The 16,118-nt window shown below is 42.4% G+C and overlaps 1 protein-coding gene across 1 annotated transcript in view; it reads right to left on the reverse strand.

Moving 5' to 3' along the window:
• Positions 1-1,320: 1,320 nt before the first annotated feature.
• The window catches only part of PRKAA1 (protein kinase AMP-activated catalytic subunit alpha 1), a 40,039-nt gene continuing 25,241 nt past the window's right edge, over positions 1,321-16,118 (reverse strand). The window contains exons 5-9 of the mRNA XM_066615961.1: positions 14,486-14,573; positions 12,832-13,056; positions 11,019-11,502; positions 10,763-10,889; positions 1,321-5,358 (exon numbers count right to left, since the gene is read on the reverse strand). Coding sequence (XP_066472058.1) covers positions 5,114-5,358; positions 10,763-10,889; positions 11,019-11,502; positions 12,832-13,056; positions 14,486-14,573 — 1,169 coding nt within the window. The 3' untranslated portion in view covers positions 1,321-5,113. The remainder of the gene's footprint in view (positions 5,359-10,762; positions 10,890-11,018; positions 11,503-12,831; positions 13,057-14,485; positions 14,574-16,118) is intronic.

Here is a 16,118-nt window from a genome sequence, read left to right on the forward strand (position 1 = left end):
TCTTCTGTTTACTGAAATGTCATTCAGGTGGGTTTACAGTACTTTCAACTTGTTAATACTGTACTATACATTCTTAAGGACAGCTATTACGAGGATCCATATTAGGATCTCGTAATATCTCGTATTATGATCCATTTCCATTCCATATCATTTTTCAAACCTGTATAAACATAATGCCAATAAAATTGGTAATCATAAAGCATATTTCTTACAAATACAAGCCTGCTACCAATTCATATTTTCATTATTTTTCATATGCTGTTAATTAATCCATACAATGACACATCATTAATCTAATCCTCAGTTCCAAAATCTAGGAAAATTTCTCCTAGGGAGGAACAACATGGGAAAAATGCAAACATTACACCTCATCTTACTCAAAGCAGCAAACACCTGCCTCCTTGTCAAGCATAGATAGTAGCTTTGCCAGTTTGTGGCTTCTAGCAGGAAAAAAGCAAATCATACAAGGAGCTCATTTCTCCTCCATGACACCAAATCAACTACTCTGGATCTTTGGAGGTCTATCTCCAATTGAGAATCACTGTCATAATATCCCATTAAGCTCAGGAAGTTTTCAAGCTTCCTAGCAAGGCCTTTGTTCAGGAAGTTTCTGTGCATAAGGTCCCAGATGCAGAATAATTTGGTAATAGGTGAGAAAGACCTCTACCCAAGATCTTGGAGAATTGCTGCCCAGCAAAAATGACAATGAGGCTGGCTGGATCAATGGCACAATGTGGTATAAAACTACTTACGTACAAGGAAACTTTCCATGCCAGCCTTCAGCTGAGGAACCATTAAGAATCTCAGAGAATCCATTACAAGTTACAAGCCATGATGCATATGTGCAACCTCCTGATTTTAGAAATGGGCTATGTCAGAATGCCAGATGCAAGGGAGGGCACCAGGATGAGGTCTCTTGTTATCTGGTGTGCTCCCTGGGGCATTTGGTGGGCCGCTGTGAGATACAGGAAGCTGGACTAGATGGGCCTATGGCCTGATCCAGTGGGGCTGTTCTTATGTTCTTAGAATTCTGGGGCATGACCTACGTAAGTTGCACTCAGTTCACAAGACACCAGACCAATCTCTTTAGGCCTTGCTTGCAAGATGCCTTTCCCAAAAAAGTTTCAGGAGGCTTGCATGCTATTATTGATATTCCTTAATAAACAGTCCCTGAAAAAACTTTTGAAGATTCCCAGGAGTTACTAGGAACAAACTGCTACAGAAAATACTATTACCACTTTTCTAAATCTGAAATAGGATATAGCAACATACAGATGACAGAAGTTAGGACACCATGCAGTCAGAGAAACATTACACAAGTTTACTTGCATACGATTTAATGTTTGTTAAAAGTAACAAGTCTTACAGCTATCACAAGCAGTGTTTCATTCAGTATTTTGCCAAAAAAATTTCTGCAATAGAAGTAGGCACGTCTTGTTTGTAAGAGAAAGGTGGTCATCCATTCCTTAAGCTATACATACACACAACAGTAAAGACAGCTGACAAAGTAAATATCTCAAAGCTTGTACAGAAACACTTAAAATGTCAGAACATTTATGAAAGTTGGTCTTTGAAAATATTGCACCACAAAGATGGACTTCTATCCTCTTACCAGTGTTAAGTTACATTGCACGTGGACAGATTTAACCCCCACCCCATCCCGCCCCGCCCTGATCGGTTATGAAACAATAAAAATAATAGATCATTGCAAGGGCTTTCCCACTGGAACAAACTTGAACACTAACTTTTTAAAAGAGGTACTTGGCCCATTGCACAATGCTCTTAGACTTTATGTTTTGGAGAAGCGATTAAGCAAGCCCTTTTACTTCACAGTTCCACAGCGTCTCTTTCGCAAAGAAATTCCGCTTGTTGCAAGACCATCTACTGCCATGTTCTAACATAACACTAAGAAAATTCAACTCTAAGCCCTCCACTGCAAGACCACACAAGGCCTGGCAGAAAAAAAGAATAAATTTCAACATCAATATTTTGCTATAAGTAAAAAAGTTATGAAAAGTGAATTTTTTTTGCTTGCTTGAGTAATACACATCGGACAGTCCCTGCTATGAAAAAAATATAAAAAGCTCAATAAAAAAGGGAACAATTAATGGCCAAAATCTATTAAAAATTAAAAGCAACTGTTTGAGAGTAGGCATTCTGTACCTTCCTGTCATTTACTTTAGCTTCTAAATAGCACGATAGTTAAATTCTGGTCGTTTTAGAAAAATATGACTGGAAAAGTATATAAAAATTAAAGCCTGTTGCACCATGGTATTTCCCAGTGAGAAGACACTGAACAAAATCCAACAAATGCTGCCAACACACAATTTCCATCCCTCCAGTGTGACTTGTGTAGGAATTGCATCAAAGCTGCAGTTCAACACATGCATATTTTGAAATAAATCCCAGTAAGTGGCACTTACATTTGTGTAAACATGCACACCGTCAGCCTACATGTCCCACTGGAACAAACAGAAGATGTGCAGCAAAAGCTATTATGACTCGTGCCTTCTATAGTCCAATCATATGCAACAGACAGCTTGAAAATTACTGAACCCAACCTTGGAGGCTACCCAGCAATTTAAGAAAACAAAAAACTGTGCGTTTATACCATTTGTCAAGTGCAATATTAACAATTTCAAAATTAACACAGCATAACTAAAAATCACAATTATTGAATAGCTGCAGCAGAACTGGACAAACAAGTAATTTTCGCTTAAATTAAAAAGGTTGGAGGATAACTTGGACCCTCATGACAATGTCTTTCTATTAGGGTGTTACAACAATATACATATCCAATGGTTCCTTTAAATCCTCTCCCCTCACCCCGATAGTTTCCTTTTGGAGTACACATCCAGCATTGCTATTCAAGTCCCATTCTAAGAACACTGGTACATTCAGGACACCAAAGTCATTGTTTGAACAGAAGTGAAAATATAATGTGAGCAGACCACTATTATGTATCTATCGCTGCAAGACAAGTGCATGACAAGATTCCAAAAGGGCTTTGGAGTTTATGGGTCTCTGAAGTCTGTGCAAAGTTGAAGGTCCAACTTTATCTAGTGAAGATACCAACATGCAACAGTGCAATCCAAGAATCCATGCACACCCCTGGGCTGAAGCTGTTGCATGCCTCAACTGGGTGCATATTTAGCTGCAGGCGTTAGCGCACTCAGCAGACCCAGATTACAGTACTTTGATAGACAGGAACATTCTTTCACAGGCTGTTCTCAATTTGAAGCTGGCCAATCTACTGAAAATCTCTTCTAGTGCAGAGCCCTACTAAAGGCAGGAACACGGGACTCTCTGTGATTCCTGGCATCTGCACACACTGTAGGCCCAAATACAGACATAGCACTTGACACAGTTGTGTATTTCTTAACTGTGCGGTTAAGCAGTTCATCTGAATATCTAATAAGGGCTAAGGCTTCGCCATAAACTAGAAAGCAAAGCCATTGTTTTAAGTGCTTTCCATTAGCCATGGTTAACTGTAAATTTGCAGACAAACCATAGTTAAGGAAGCTGTCCCTGTATCCCAACAGGTCTTTCTCATGCCTCCCATCATACATGCCTGGCAAGGCTGGTCTTTAGGGGGCATTATAGCAACACTTATAACAAGTCACCAAAAGCTAGTTTGCTTTCTAGCAGTTAAGCCCGCTCACGCACATTCCTAGTCAATGACTTGTGGTACATTTCAAAATTGCATGAAAGCTATTTATGTTCCATTAGTGAATGAAGTATCAAAAAGTGGTAAAAAGAGTGCTTATGCAACATAGGCAAGATCCAATCACCAGTTACTTGAAGAATTATCTGCCAAGACATTTGAGACACAGACATCACTGAGTTCTCAGTGCAAGATTCCCAAATCGCATGCACCAATCCACTTGGGCTGTCTTAACAGTCAGATGCTCACTGGATTCAGGCACAGGGATCCACAGCCTGCAGCAGCATGCAAAAAGCCAGTCACTGGCTATTAGTATGACATATGGAGGCAGTGAATCTGCACAGAATTGAACATACTAGAACATTCTCGACTTTAAAGAACAGCTGAGCTAGAGCCTGAGAAGTCCTCTAAGTAATCCCCAATCACAGTCCATGATCAGGACCCAAGGAACTGCATAGCCTTTCAGAATGATCTTGGCCTAAGAATTTTTTCTCTTTCCCACACCTCTACCAAACAGCTGACTTCTATGCCAAAGGACACAGTCTTTGTGAAACTCCCCACACTCAGAAGTGGTTTGCCGTGTAGTGTCCTGTTTGAGAGGGCCTCAGCCAACCACCCAATCCTATACATGTTTACCCAGAAGTAAGTCTTAATACACTCAGTAGGGCTTACTCCCTGGTAATTGTACACAGGATTGTGTTCCAATGCTCCCTTGGGCTCACAGATCAAGTTCCAGCGTTCCTTGGACCCTAGTTCATTTCTTTATCCTTTTCATAGGACAAAGCACTGCTTCTGTGGACTGTCTTTGGCCTTACACAACAAGAATTCCTATACTTGTATGCAGAATTCAAGCACATGAGTTTTTTTACTCTGGATCTGCCAACACATGAATCGGTATAATTAAGCAAGGAAGGGGGTTGCTTTAGCTTTCTCACCCAAGCTAATCGCACCACTGGCTGTCAAATATGTGGAACAAGTGCCAGTAGTTTGAAGTGCTGTTTGACAAAAACACACATACTGATAGAGCAGGGTGCAACCAAAGACGACAATCCAAAGAGTCACCTTCATGGACCCCAATCTAGCAAGTAACCACTTATACTGTAACAGGAATATATAATCAGTAATATAAAGACAAACTACAAGAAAATCCTTATGGTTAATTGTAATACTCCATGAAGCTCCAATGTGTACACAACGAAAAATAAATGCTGCTCAAAAAAAGGTGACATTTCTTGTACCTGTATCATACTAGTGGACTGTCTAATCATAATTTCCTTCTTTACATTAAGAGGTCTAGACTGCTTTTAGATGTGTTCAATTCCTGTGCAAACTGCAACGTGGCTAATCTTCTCAGCGTCAGACTGTAACTTGATTATAATTGGAAGCATTTGACTATGATTTCTTTTCTTTAGGCATGCTTATTGCTGTAAAAAAAGCCAACCTTACAAATCATTGTGCAAGTATTTTAATAAGATTCGCACACATCTCAAAAAATTCTATTGTGTGGCTCCCTGATCTTGGGGTTAATTCAGCTGCAGAAGAGTCGAGCGAAGAGGTCACCGATGAGGTAAGAGACATATCAGAGGATTTTCCTTGAGCTTCAGAGTCCAAATCCTTCTGACAAGATCTGTAGTTAGTCACAGAGCCAGACCTTTGGGGGGTGGTGGTCCCCGATTTTCCTTCAGTAATTTCATCTAGTTCAAGAAAACAGAGCATCGCTTAAGATACATTCCAACAAGAATATGCAAAGACAAAAAAACAGTTAAAGCAGCAGCTACTACAATGGCAAGAAGTAGATTGTTGTGATAGATCACCCTGGATAAACCAATTTGGTTCAGTGGATAAAGCAGAGACACTATGGCTGGGAAGCAATGTAGTTCCATGCTAGCTACTGAGTTGCTGGATGGTCTTATCCACGAGAATGGATAAGAACATAAGAACAGCCCCACTGGATCAGGTCAAAGGCCCATCTAGTCTAGCTTCCTGTATCTCACAGCGGCCCACCAAATGCCCCAGGGTGCACACCAGATAACAAGAGACCTCATCCTGGTGCCCTCCCTTGCATCTGGCTTTCTGACATAGCCCATTTCTAAAATCAGGAGGTTGCGCATACACATCATGGCTTGTACCCCGTAATGGATTTTTCCTCCAGAAACTTGTCCAATCCCCTTTAAAAGGCACCCAGGCCAGATGCCGTCACCACATCCTGTGGCAAGGAGTTCCACAGACCAACCACACGCTGAGTAAAGAAATATTTTCTCTTGTCTGTTCTAACTCTCCCAACACTCAATTTTAGTGGATGTCCCCTGGTTCTGGTGTTATGTGAGAGTGTAAAGAGCATCTCTCTATCCACTCTGTCCATCCCCTGCATAATTTTGTATGTCTCAATCATGTCCCCCCTGAGGCGCCTCTTTTCTAGGCTGAAGAGGCCCAAACGCCGTAGCCTTTCCTCATAAGGAAGGTGCCCCAGCCCCGTAATCATCTTAGTCGCTCTCTTTTGCACCTTTTCCATTTCCACGATGTCTTTTTTGAGATGCGGTGACCAGAACTGGACACAATACTCCAGGTGTGGCATTACCATCGATTTGTACAACGGCATTATAATATTAGCCGTTTTGTTCTCAATACCCTTCCTAATGATCCCAAGCATAGAATTGGCCTTCTTAACTGCCACCGCACATTGGGTCGACTGCCCGAAGTCTCCAAGCAAAGATGGGAGAACTGGAATGTCTGGTGACTAGAGAAAACATTGACATAGTGGGCATAACAGAAACCTGGTGGAATGCGGAAAGTCAGTGGGATACCGCAATCCTAGGCTATAAACTCTACAGGAGGGACAGGGAGGGGCGTGTTGGAGGTGGGGTGGCCGTTTACGTTAAGGAAGGGATAGAATCCAGCAAAGAAGAGATTGAAGGCAGTCCAACTCCACCATAGAATCTCTGTGGGTTAAATTACCAGGCCTGAGGAGCGATGTAATACTGGGGGCGTACTATCATTCTCCAGACCAGAAACCGGAAGGGGACCTTGAAATGAGGAAACAGATCAGGGAGGTGACAAGGAGGGACAGGGTTGTAATTATGGGGGACTTCAATTATCCTCATATAGACTGGGTCAATTTGTGTTCTGGTCATGAAAAGGAGACCAGATTTCTTGACATGTTAAATGACTGTGCCTTACAGCAGCTGCGATCCGTTTCAACATGCTCGTCAGGGGAAGAATACCAGGCAAATCTCTCACAAAACCCTTGACTTCCAACGAGCGGACTTCCCTCAAATGAGGCTTCAGTAGAAGGCTACTGAAAAACTCCACAGTAACGGAATTAGAGGGCAGGTCCTCTCCTGGATTGAGACCTGGTTGAAGACCAGGAAAAAGAGAGTGGGTGTCAATGGGCAATTTTCACAATGGAGAGAGGTGAAAAGCGATGTGCCCCAAGGATCTGTCCTGGGACCAGTGCTTTTCAACTTCTTCATAAATGACCTGGAGAGAGGGGTGTGCAGTGAGGTGGCAAAGTTTGCAGACAACACCAAACTTTTCCGAGTGGTGAAGACCAAACGTGATTGTGAGGAGCTCCAGAAGGATCTCTCCAAACTGGCAGAATGGGCAGCAAAATGGCAGATGCGCTTCATTGTCAGTAAGTGTAAAGTCATGCACATTGGGGCAAAAAATCAAAACTTCACCCATAGGCTAAGGGGTTCTGAGCTGTCTGTGACAGATCAGGAGAGAGATCTTGGGGTGGTGGTAGACAGGTTGATAAAAGTGTTGACCCAATGTGCAGCAGCAGTGAAGAAGGCCAATTCTATGCTTGGGATCATTAGAAAAGGTATTGAGAACAAAACAGCTAATATTATAATGCAGTTGTACAAATCAATGGTAAGGCCACACCTGGAGTATTGTGTCCAGTTCTGGTCGCCGCATCTCAAAAAAGACATAGTGGAAATGGAAAAGGTGCAAAAGAGAGCGACTAAGATGATTACGGGGCTGGGGCACCTTCCTTATGAGGCAAGGCTACGGCGTTTGGGCCTCATCAGCCTAGAAAAGAGACGCCTGAGGGGGGACATGATTGAGACATACAAAATTATGCAGGGGATGGACAGAGTGGATAGGGAGATGCTCTTTACACTCTCACATAATACCAGAACCAGGGGACATCCACTAAAATTGAGTGTTGGGCGGGTTAGGACAGACAAAAGAAAATATTTCTTTACTCAGCGTGTGGTCAGTCTGTGGAACTCCTTGCCACAGGATGTGGTGCTGACCTCTACCCTAGATGCCTTTAAAAGGGGACTGGACAAGTTTCTGGAGGAAAAATCCATTACGGGGTACAAGCCATGATGTGTATGCGCAACCTCCTGATTTTAGAAATGGGTTATGTCAGAATGCCAGATGCAAGGGAGGGCACCAGGATGAGGTCTCTTGTTTTCTGGTGTGCTCCCTGGGGCATTTGGTGGGCCGCTGTGAGATACAGGAAGCTGGACTAGATGGGCCTATGGCCTGATCCAGTGGGGCTGTTCTTATGTTCTCTTTACACTCTCACATAACACCAGAACCAGGGGACATCCACTAAAATTGAGTGTTGGGAGAGTTAGAACAGACAAAAGAAAATATTTCTTTACTCAGCGTGCGGAACTCCTTGCCACAGGATGTGGTGATGGCGTCTAGCCTGGATGCCTTTAAAAGGGGATTGGACAAGTTTCTGGAGGAAAAATCCATTACGGGGTACAAGCCATGATGTGTATGCGCAACCTCCTGATTTTAGAAATGGGCTATGTCAGAAAGCCAGATGCAAGGGAGGGCACCAGGATGAGGTCTCTTGTTATCTGGTGTGCTCCCTGGGGCACCTGGTGGGCCGCTGTGAGATACAGGAAGCTAGACTAGATGGGCCTATGGCCTGATCCAGTGGGGCTGTTCTTATGTTCTTATCAAGCATTCCGATTCAACGGGGGCAGCCAGATGCACCTAGGAAGTGTGGAGAGAGAAATGTTTCTCCTCTCTTACAATACTAGAATCATCAAGTAACTGGCAGGAGATTGAGGATGGACGCAAGGAGGCACTTCATACAGTGCATAACTAATCTGTGGAAGTCACTGACTTTGATGGCTCTAAGGGGATTGGACAAAATCATAGTGGTCTATCAATGGCTACTAGTCATGGTGGCCATGCGCTATTTCCAGATTCAGTGGCAATGGTGGTGGAGCTATAGGGGCAGTAAGTACTGATGGTGCTGCTTGGAATGGCTCTATCAGCTTACAGGGCACATTCGTTTCCGGGCCCAATTCAAGGTGCTGGTATTGACCTTTAAAGCCCTATACTGCTCTGGACCAGGGTATCTTAGAGATCGCCTACTCCCGAACAATCCGGCTCGTCCTCTTAGGTCATCAGAGAAGGCCTTTTTACAAGTGCCGCCGCCTAGGGAGGTACGTGGGGCGGCTGCAAGAAATAGGGCCTCCTCAGTAGTGGCACCAACGTTATGGAACTCCCTTCCCCTTGACTTAAGAATGGCTCCCTCTCTTGAGACCTTTCGGCGAGGCCTGAAGACCCTTCTGTTTAAACAGGCCTTCTGAGTTCTCAGCCTTTTAACATCTTTTTAACATCTTTTAATATTTTTTACAGGCCTGATTCTTTTATGACTTGCTGCTGCTCTATGCTCTTTTTACCTATTTTTTTTTTTTATTCTGACTGCTGTTTTTTATGATGTGTTAATATGTTTTTATTTGTTTTTAAATTATGTTTTTAATATGTTGTAAGCCACCTTGAGTCCCTTCGGGGAGAAAGGCGGGGTAAAAATAAAGTTATTATTATTATTATTATTATTATTATTATTATTATTATTATTATTGCGGTACCTGCGGTACTTACCATGCTGCATCCCCCCCAGTAGCTGCACCACTAATTGGCAACATGCCTCTGAATACCTGTTGCAGGGAATCAGTGATGGGGAAAAGAATTCCTTTCTCTTTGGGAAGCAGCTTATGGACTTCCCAAAGGCAGCTGGTGTGACACTGAGAGAAACCAGATACTAAATGGGCCTTTGGTCTGATCCAGCAGGGCTTTATGAAATATGTTCTTGAGCATATCATTTTAAGCATTTGTACCCTATCCTTCAGCCACCAAGATTCCCAGACAAGCATACATAAATAACAATGAGAAATCATCACAACAGGAAAAATGGGAAAGGGGCTGCAGGGAAAAAATATGCCTTCCTTGCTTTTTCCCTCTCCGCCCCTCCTCCCAAGGCAATTGGTGTTTATATGGCAACTGCAAAGAGGCCAAGGCACAGTCTAAGCTTAAAGATGGAAAAAAAAGGTGGAAGTGGCAATGGTGATTCTACTGATTACTAAAAGTCATTATGTCTTGAGTAACCCATCTTTCCACCTCTAGTACTAGAATAATTACTTACTTCACAGTTTTGAAGGAAGTGTAAATTCCCTCAAAGCAGTGGTTCTCACGCATTTAGCATCGGGACCCACTTTTTAGAATGAGAATCTGTGGGGATCCACTGGAAGTGATGTCATGACCGGAAGTGACATCATCAAGCAGAACAATTTTTAACAATCCTAGGCTGCAGTCCTACCCAGGAGTAAGCCCCACTTACTATCATTGTTAAAAGCATATACCTAGTAGCTTGTTCAAAGCACAGGCCTGTAACATTTCCCCAAATATAGTCACATCCCATGGGAGCATCAAGTCTAATATATTAAAAATAAAATGCTGAAATGAATAGGGACCCACCTGAAATTGGCTCGCGACCCACCTAGTGGGTCCCGACCCACAGTTTGAGAAACACTGCCCCAAAGACTATAAAGATTCTGCAGAAAGAAGTGACTACCTGCAAATCAACTTTAAAATTGTTCATAGGGCATTGTTCATAAGAACATACAAAGCCCTGTGGAACAGGCCAAGGGCCCATCTAGTTCAGTTTCCTGTATCTCATAGTGGCCCATCAGATGCCTCTGGGGACACACAAGATACCTGTATCCTGTTGCCACTCTCTTGCATCTGGCATTCAGAGACAGGCTCTCTCTAAAACCTGGGGGCTGCACATAATCCTCATGACTTGTTTAAATGGATTACCCTCATTTTCTTTTAATATTCACATACCATCAATACTTCGAAAATCTAGAAGGTAAGTTCTACTGTCCACTTGGTATAACTGCAGGCTCATTTTGGAATACGTTCCAGTCACTGGATTCTTCCTTCGAACGCGCAAGTAGTATGGATTTACAACCTAAGGAGTACAGCTGAATGTTAATTTCCACCACATTTTTATTATCAAAACCATAACTTGTGATATTTTCATTATCGAACCTTTCAGGACTTCTATTTTTACATCTTCTGTGGAAAAAAGCAATCTCACCTTCCACTCATAATCCAGTTGTTTGATTGCTCGACAAACTTCTGCCATGATGTCATTTGGTCGACTTTGACTCCGAATTCCTAAATGCCATTTAGCCCTTCTGACCCCCTGATGTTTGGACTTCTGCGGGTTTAGCTCATCAAGCTTATGGCGCGGCCTTGGTGCTTCAGCAACTAAAAATGGCACTCTTTCAGGGTGGGGACGGGAGAAGTGATCATCAAGAAAGGAATCTGGTGGGCTGGTAGCCAAGTAGAAGTCCTTAGCTTCATTCATTATTCTTCTGTTATCTATAATCAAGTGGTAGGCAACTGCTAAAGGATCCTGGTGGTTTCTATTATACAAGCAGCTTAGCACTTCCTCCTCTGTGCACTCAAACTTATCACAGACTTCCTTTAAGGCTTCATCATCAATCATTGTTGAACTATAAGATGGATCTTCAGGAAAGAGGTACTTAGGGAGGTCCTGCTTGAACCAGTCATGTTCTCTACATGAGGAAACAAAAAATCTAGTCATTTTAGAAGTCAGCACAAACTAGAAAATCTTTTGCTATATTAACAAATACTACATGCACTGATTTGACCTTAAGGGTGTTCATACACAAATGAACTAAATTATAGCTTTGCTACCTTGCATGGTAGCAAAAAAAGTTCCATTCTGGTTTGCAGTAAACTAGTGCTAACTTTGACTGTAACAGCAAGCTAACAGAATCAGAAATCATGACTCATGAGTAGTTTTACCCACAAATATGACTTGACCAAACTGTTTACTTGGCTTGGAGGAAACAAAGTATCATTTCAAGAAAGGAAGCATTTAATCTCTTGAGTATATTAGGAGGAGGGAGCTCAAAAAGCTAAAGCATAAAACACATTGGAACGACTTAGCAATCTGCAAACTTTTAGTTCTCATTTGACTTGGTTCACAAGAGAAACTGGCGCTAACAACCATGACTGTGGTGTGGTAACACACTAGACACCAAATAAACGTGCAATCTTTTTTTCTTTTTAAAAAGTCCTTTTTCCTTCTAGCCCCAACTTATAATGCAATGCAGCTTGCAGAGTCTAAAAATGATCACTTACTTTCCTTAGCTGTTAAGCAATGGGGCAGTAGCTTAGTGATAGTGCACTTACTTTGCAAGCAAGTTCCATCCTTAGCATCTCCAGGAAGGGCTAGGAAAGATCCCTCTCTGAAACCCTGGAGAAGATTTGTCCTTCTGACAATCAGTGTGTACAATACTGAGCCAGACAAACCAGTGGTCTGACGTCATGCAAAACAGCATATGTCATCATTTTATTTCCGATTAATATTTCATTCTGGTGGTAACACACACCATTTTTGCACTTTTAAGTTTACAACAGGATTTTAAAAGTTTATGTATGACTTTTAGTTGCAGTTCAGAAAAAAACAATATTCAAATTTACACTAAAATCCAACATAAACATATAGAAATACATTATAAATGTTAATGTATTCTAGGAGTGATGAAAACGATGAGAAAGCAAAAAGGATTTCTACAAATACTATGTATTCTTAAAGCAGAATGATTAAGAGGAAAACTAAATCCCTCAAAACTGGGTTTTATAATATAAAACAGAAGAATAAACTAGAATATTAAACTTTTAAAAGAAGCGTATAGTAAGCACTGCATCAGAGTGCTACGAGTCAACAATTTGCAGCTCTGGCAATACATGTTATGACGGGATGTACCCGTTACAGTGTGGCCACATCCCTGCAGAAGAGGCTTACAATCAAACAACTACGGAGTGCAGTATCAAGAGTCCTGCCATCGTCAGTATCAAGTGAGGGTGAGAGATACCTTATGTCTCTGATTGTAGCTCTCTTCATAGGATCCACTTGTAGCATGTGTTTCAGAAGGCTAATTACTGCTGTATTCAGGTACTGAGGAGTATAAAAGATGCCATCACATATCTTTTTAAAAAGCGTTGGCACATGATCATCATCAAACGGAAGGGTTCCACATAATAAAGCATAGAGAATGACTCCACTGCTCCAGATATCCACTTCTGGGCCTGCATATAACCTGCAAAATAGAGTTCACAAATAGATTTGTTCAGTTAACACAATGCTACAAAAATCCCTTCTTAAACTGGTTTCTCAGTCTTTCAGCAGTCTTATAATGGAAAAGATTATACAAAACATCAAATTTAGTGGCTTTTTAAATGTTATGTAGTGTAATGGATACAGCACTGGAATCCAAACAGGAACAAAGCCAGAGATCTGGAATCAGTCAGGAAGTTGACATGCTAGCCTTGGCATAAATAAAGCGCTGCTTGCTGGTTAAGAGATCAGAAGCAGATCACTGTGCCTTCCCTCCCAAAATCCTCCCTCTTCCTTAATTACAGAGGTAATCGCAATGCCTGTGCCAAAGACATAACCAGTTTTTTGAACTTCTAGAACATTTCCGGTTGTATCAAAACACCCCATTCTGGTGATCAAGCAGGTGGTGGCAGCTCAACTCCAGAAGATTCCAGAGGGAGCTGATGAACTGGATCCCTCTCAAATTTCAGGCCTGGGACAGACTTAATCACTCTACTTGGATGCACTGCTCCAGGGACCAGTCTTCCCTGTAAGCTGCATCGCAGGGCGCTTGCAACAGCTGTAACAGAAGCCCTGTGCAGTTGGGGTTGATGTTCACCACAAGATTGCAGGCACAGTGGCAATGGCAGCAGTATCTCCAGTTTGCCCACAGTCCCGTGGCCAGAAACTGTTGTGTTCAGGCTTGGACAGGTCAAACCTTGTAGGTGGCAGCAGCAGCATTTGATTCCTCTCTCCCCCCCCCCCCCAAAAAAAATCAAGCTTTCTGCTCCTCCTCTCAGTTTCCCTCTCAGCATTCCAGAGCTCTGTGATGATGCCATCATTAAGCACCCTGGATGGTGACAGCCACACCCACTCTGCCACCATAGGGTTCTGCACAGTATGGAAAAAAAATTAGAGGGAATTTTGCCAAGAACAGGACACCAGGAGCGTGTTCTGGTTGTCCTTGCTGAACCTCTCAATCGTATTCAACCATGGTGTCCTTTCTGGGTGGTAGACCTGAGCTGACGACTAGAGGCACAGTTTTTTAACAAAAGTTATAATAATATAACGCCGGAAGGCTGAATGAGGGAGGGGGAGCCATCCTCAGGTCCTGGTTTACCAACTCAGGGCATTAGTTCTTGGATACTGGAGATATCTGTTTGGTATGTTCCAAAAGAGAGGAGTATATCACCTTCTTTAAAGTCAATAATTTGCACAGGTTCACAAACTTTAATTATTGTTTTACCATCATTTGGGCAAGTTATAGTTGATACACTGAAAGCAACGAGACTAATGAGAGAAGCTATCAAAACCAGGAATTTCAAATGTCCAAACCTGGAAGTCTAGCACTCTGTCTTGCAGCTTTAATACTGAAGAGCAGGGCTTTTTGTTTTTGAGATACATATATACATTTATCCAAGAAGAGAAACTACCTTCCTGAAATCACTTCTGGAGCAGCATAGTTAGGAGAACCACAGCTTGTTCTTAAAAATTCACCATCTGACATCATATTTGAGAGGCCTGAAAATGCACACAAAAAATTCCCATGAGGAGGACTGGCCCCACATAATATACATTACAATCACCATCCTGAGAAACAGTATGATTGTGGAGTGAATGAAATGGGCTATTTTGAGGGACTACTAGTACAAAAATGGGGAAACCTGGGGATCGCATCGCTGCCTCCCCCCCACCAAGACTTACTATGGTTCAAACTCTTCCCAGGAGTTTGAAAACCGCTGGCCTAATGGATGGGCTGCAGACGCTCGCACAGGGCTCCCCGTACCCCGGGAAGGCTGCTGCAGAGACTAGTGAGTGCAAACCAGTCCCTGCAGCCTCCTGAGAAACGTGATCCTGGGGATTGCGTCGCTGCCTCCTCCATGCCCCTTAAGGGGGCAGAGGTCACGACACCCCAGTTTGAAAACCACTGCATTAGGCCAAGCATGGGTAAATGACTGAGGGCCCAATCCTATCCAACTTTCCAGTATCAAAGCCGACATGCCAATGGGGCATGCACTGCATCCTGTGGGGAGCAGTCACAGAGGCCTCCTAAAAGAAGGAAATATTTGTTCCCTTACCTCAAGATTGTATTGTAGCTGCATCAGTGTTGGAAAGTTGGACAGGATTTGGCCCTCATTCCATTTGGAAAAGCTAGCATCTCTCTGTATGACAGATGCAAAAATAGCTCAGTGATGAGCACATGCGTTGGTTGCATAAGGTCAGATTCAGCTCTCTGCCCATCTCCAGGTTGGTTGGACCTCTACCTAAGACCGTGAAGTGCTGCCACCACTAAGGATTAACAGCAGTGGACTAAATGGACCAAAACTTTATCACAGTGCAAGACCCTACGTCCTGTGCTATGCTATATGAGAACAGGAAAGTAAAACTACATTCTGTATTTTGTTCATGTAGCCACTTCCTATCAAAACTATTTTGGCATTTAGAGACAGCAATCCATTGAACAGAAATAGTTTAACACACACCATATCCATTTGACCTGTAGCATCACACCTTTGAAACAACTTAATACTGAGCATTTAAAAAGCACCTTCGATCACGGACCTCAAAATTCTTTACAAGGGGACTACCCACTACGCTCACAAAATGGATATCAGAATTATGTAGCAGTGTCTTCATACCTATATGCAATTAAGTTCTTTATATACGAAAGCCATAGCTATCAGATGTTTATTTCTCTTTTTTGAAGGCCCAAACTGCAACCTAAGCAGTTATTTGAAAGAAAGTTTCAACAGAACTCAACAGAATTTTGAAGTATACATGCATAGATCCAGCCATAGGATCTTGTTTAAAAGCAAGATGGGATATCTCCTTTGCTTCCAGAAAACAAGCGGAGTAAGCAGGAGGCAGATTTTAGTAAGACATTTACTTTTCATCTTGGTGGTTGTTTTCCAATTGTGCCTGATGAGGTGTTTTTCATAATCCACACTAGAACATTTTGCATTTCATTTTGAACAGCATTACAGGGAAATACAGAGTGCCTTTAATTGGTTTGTGTGTTTTTTCCCCTTCTCCTTTTATTTTTATTCACAAATAAAGAACAAAACA

Source organism: Tiliqua scincoides, chromosome 2 (assembly GCF_035046505.1).
Source record: "Tiliqua scincoides isolate rTilSci1 chromosome 2, rTilSci1.hap2, whole genome shotgun sequence".
Taxonomy (NCBI): Eukaryota; Metazoa; Chordata; class Lepidosauria; order Squamata; family Scincidae; genus Tiliqua; species Tiliqua scincoides.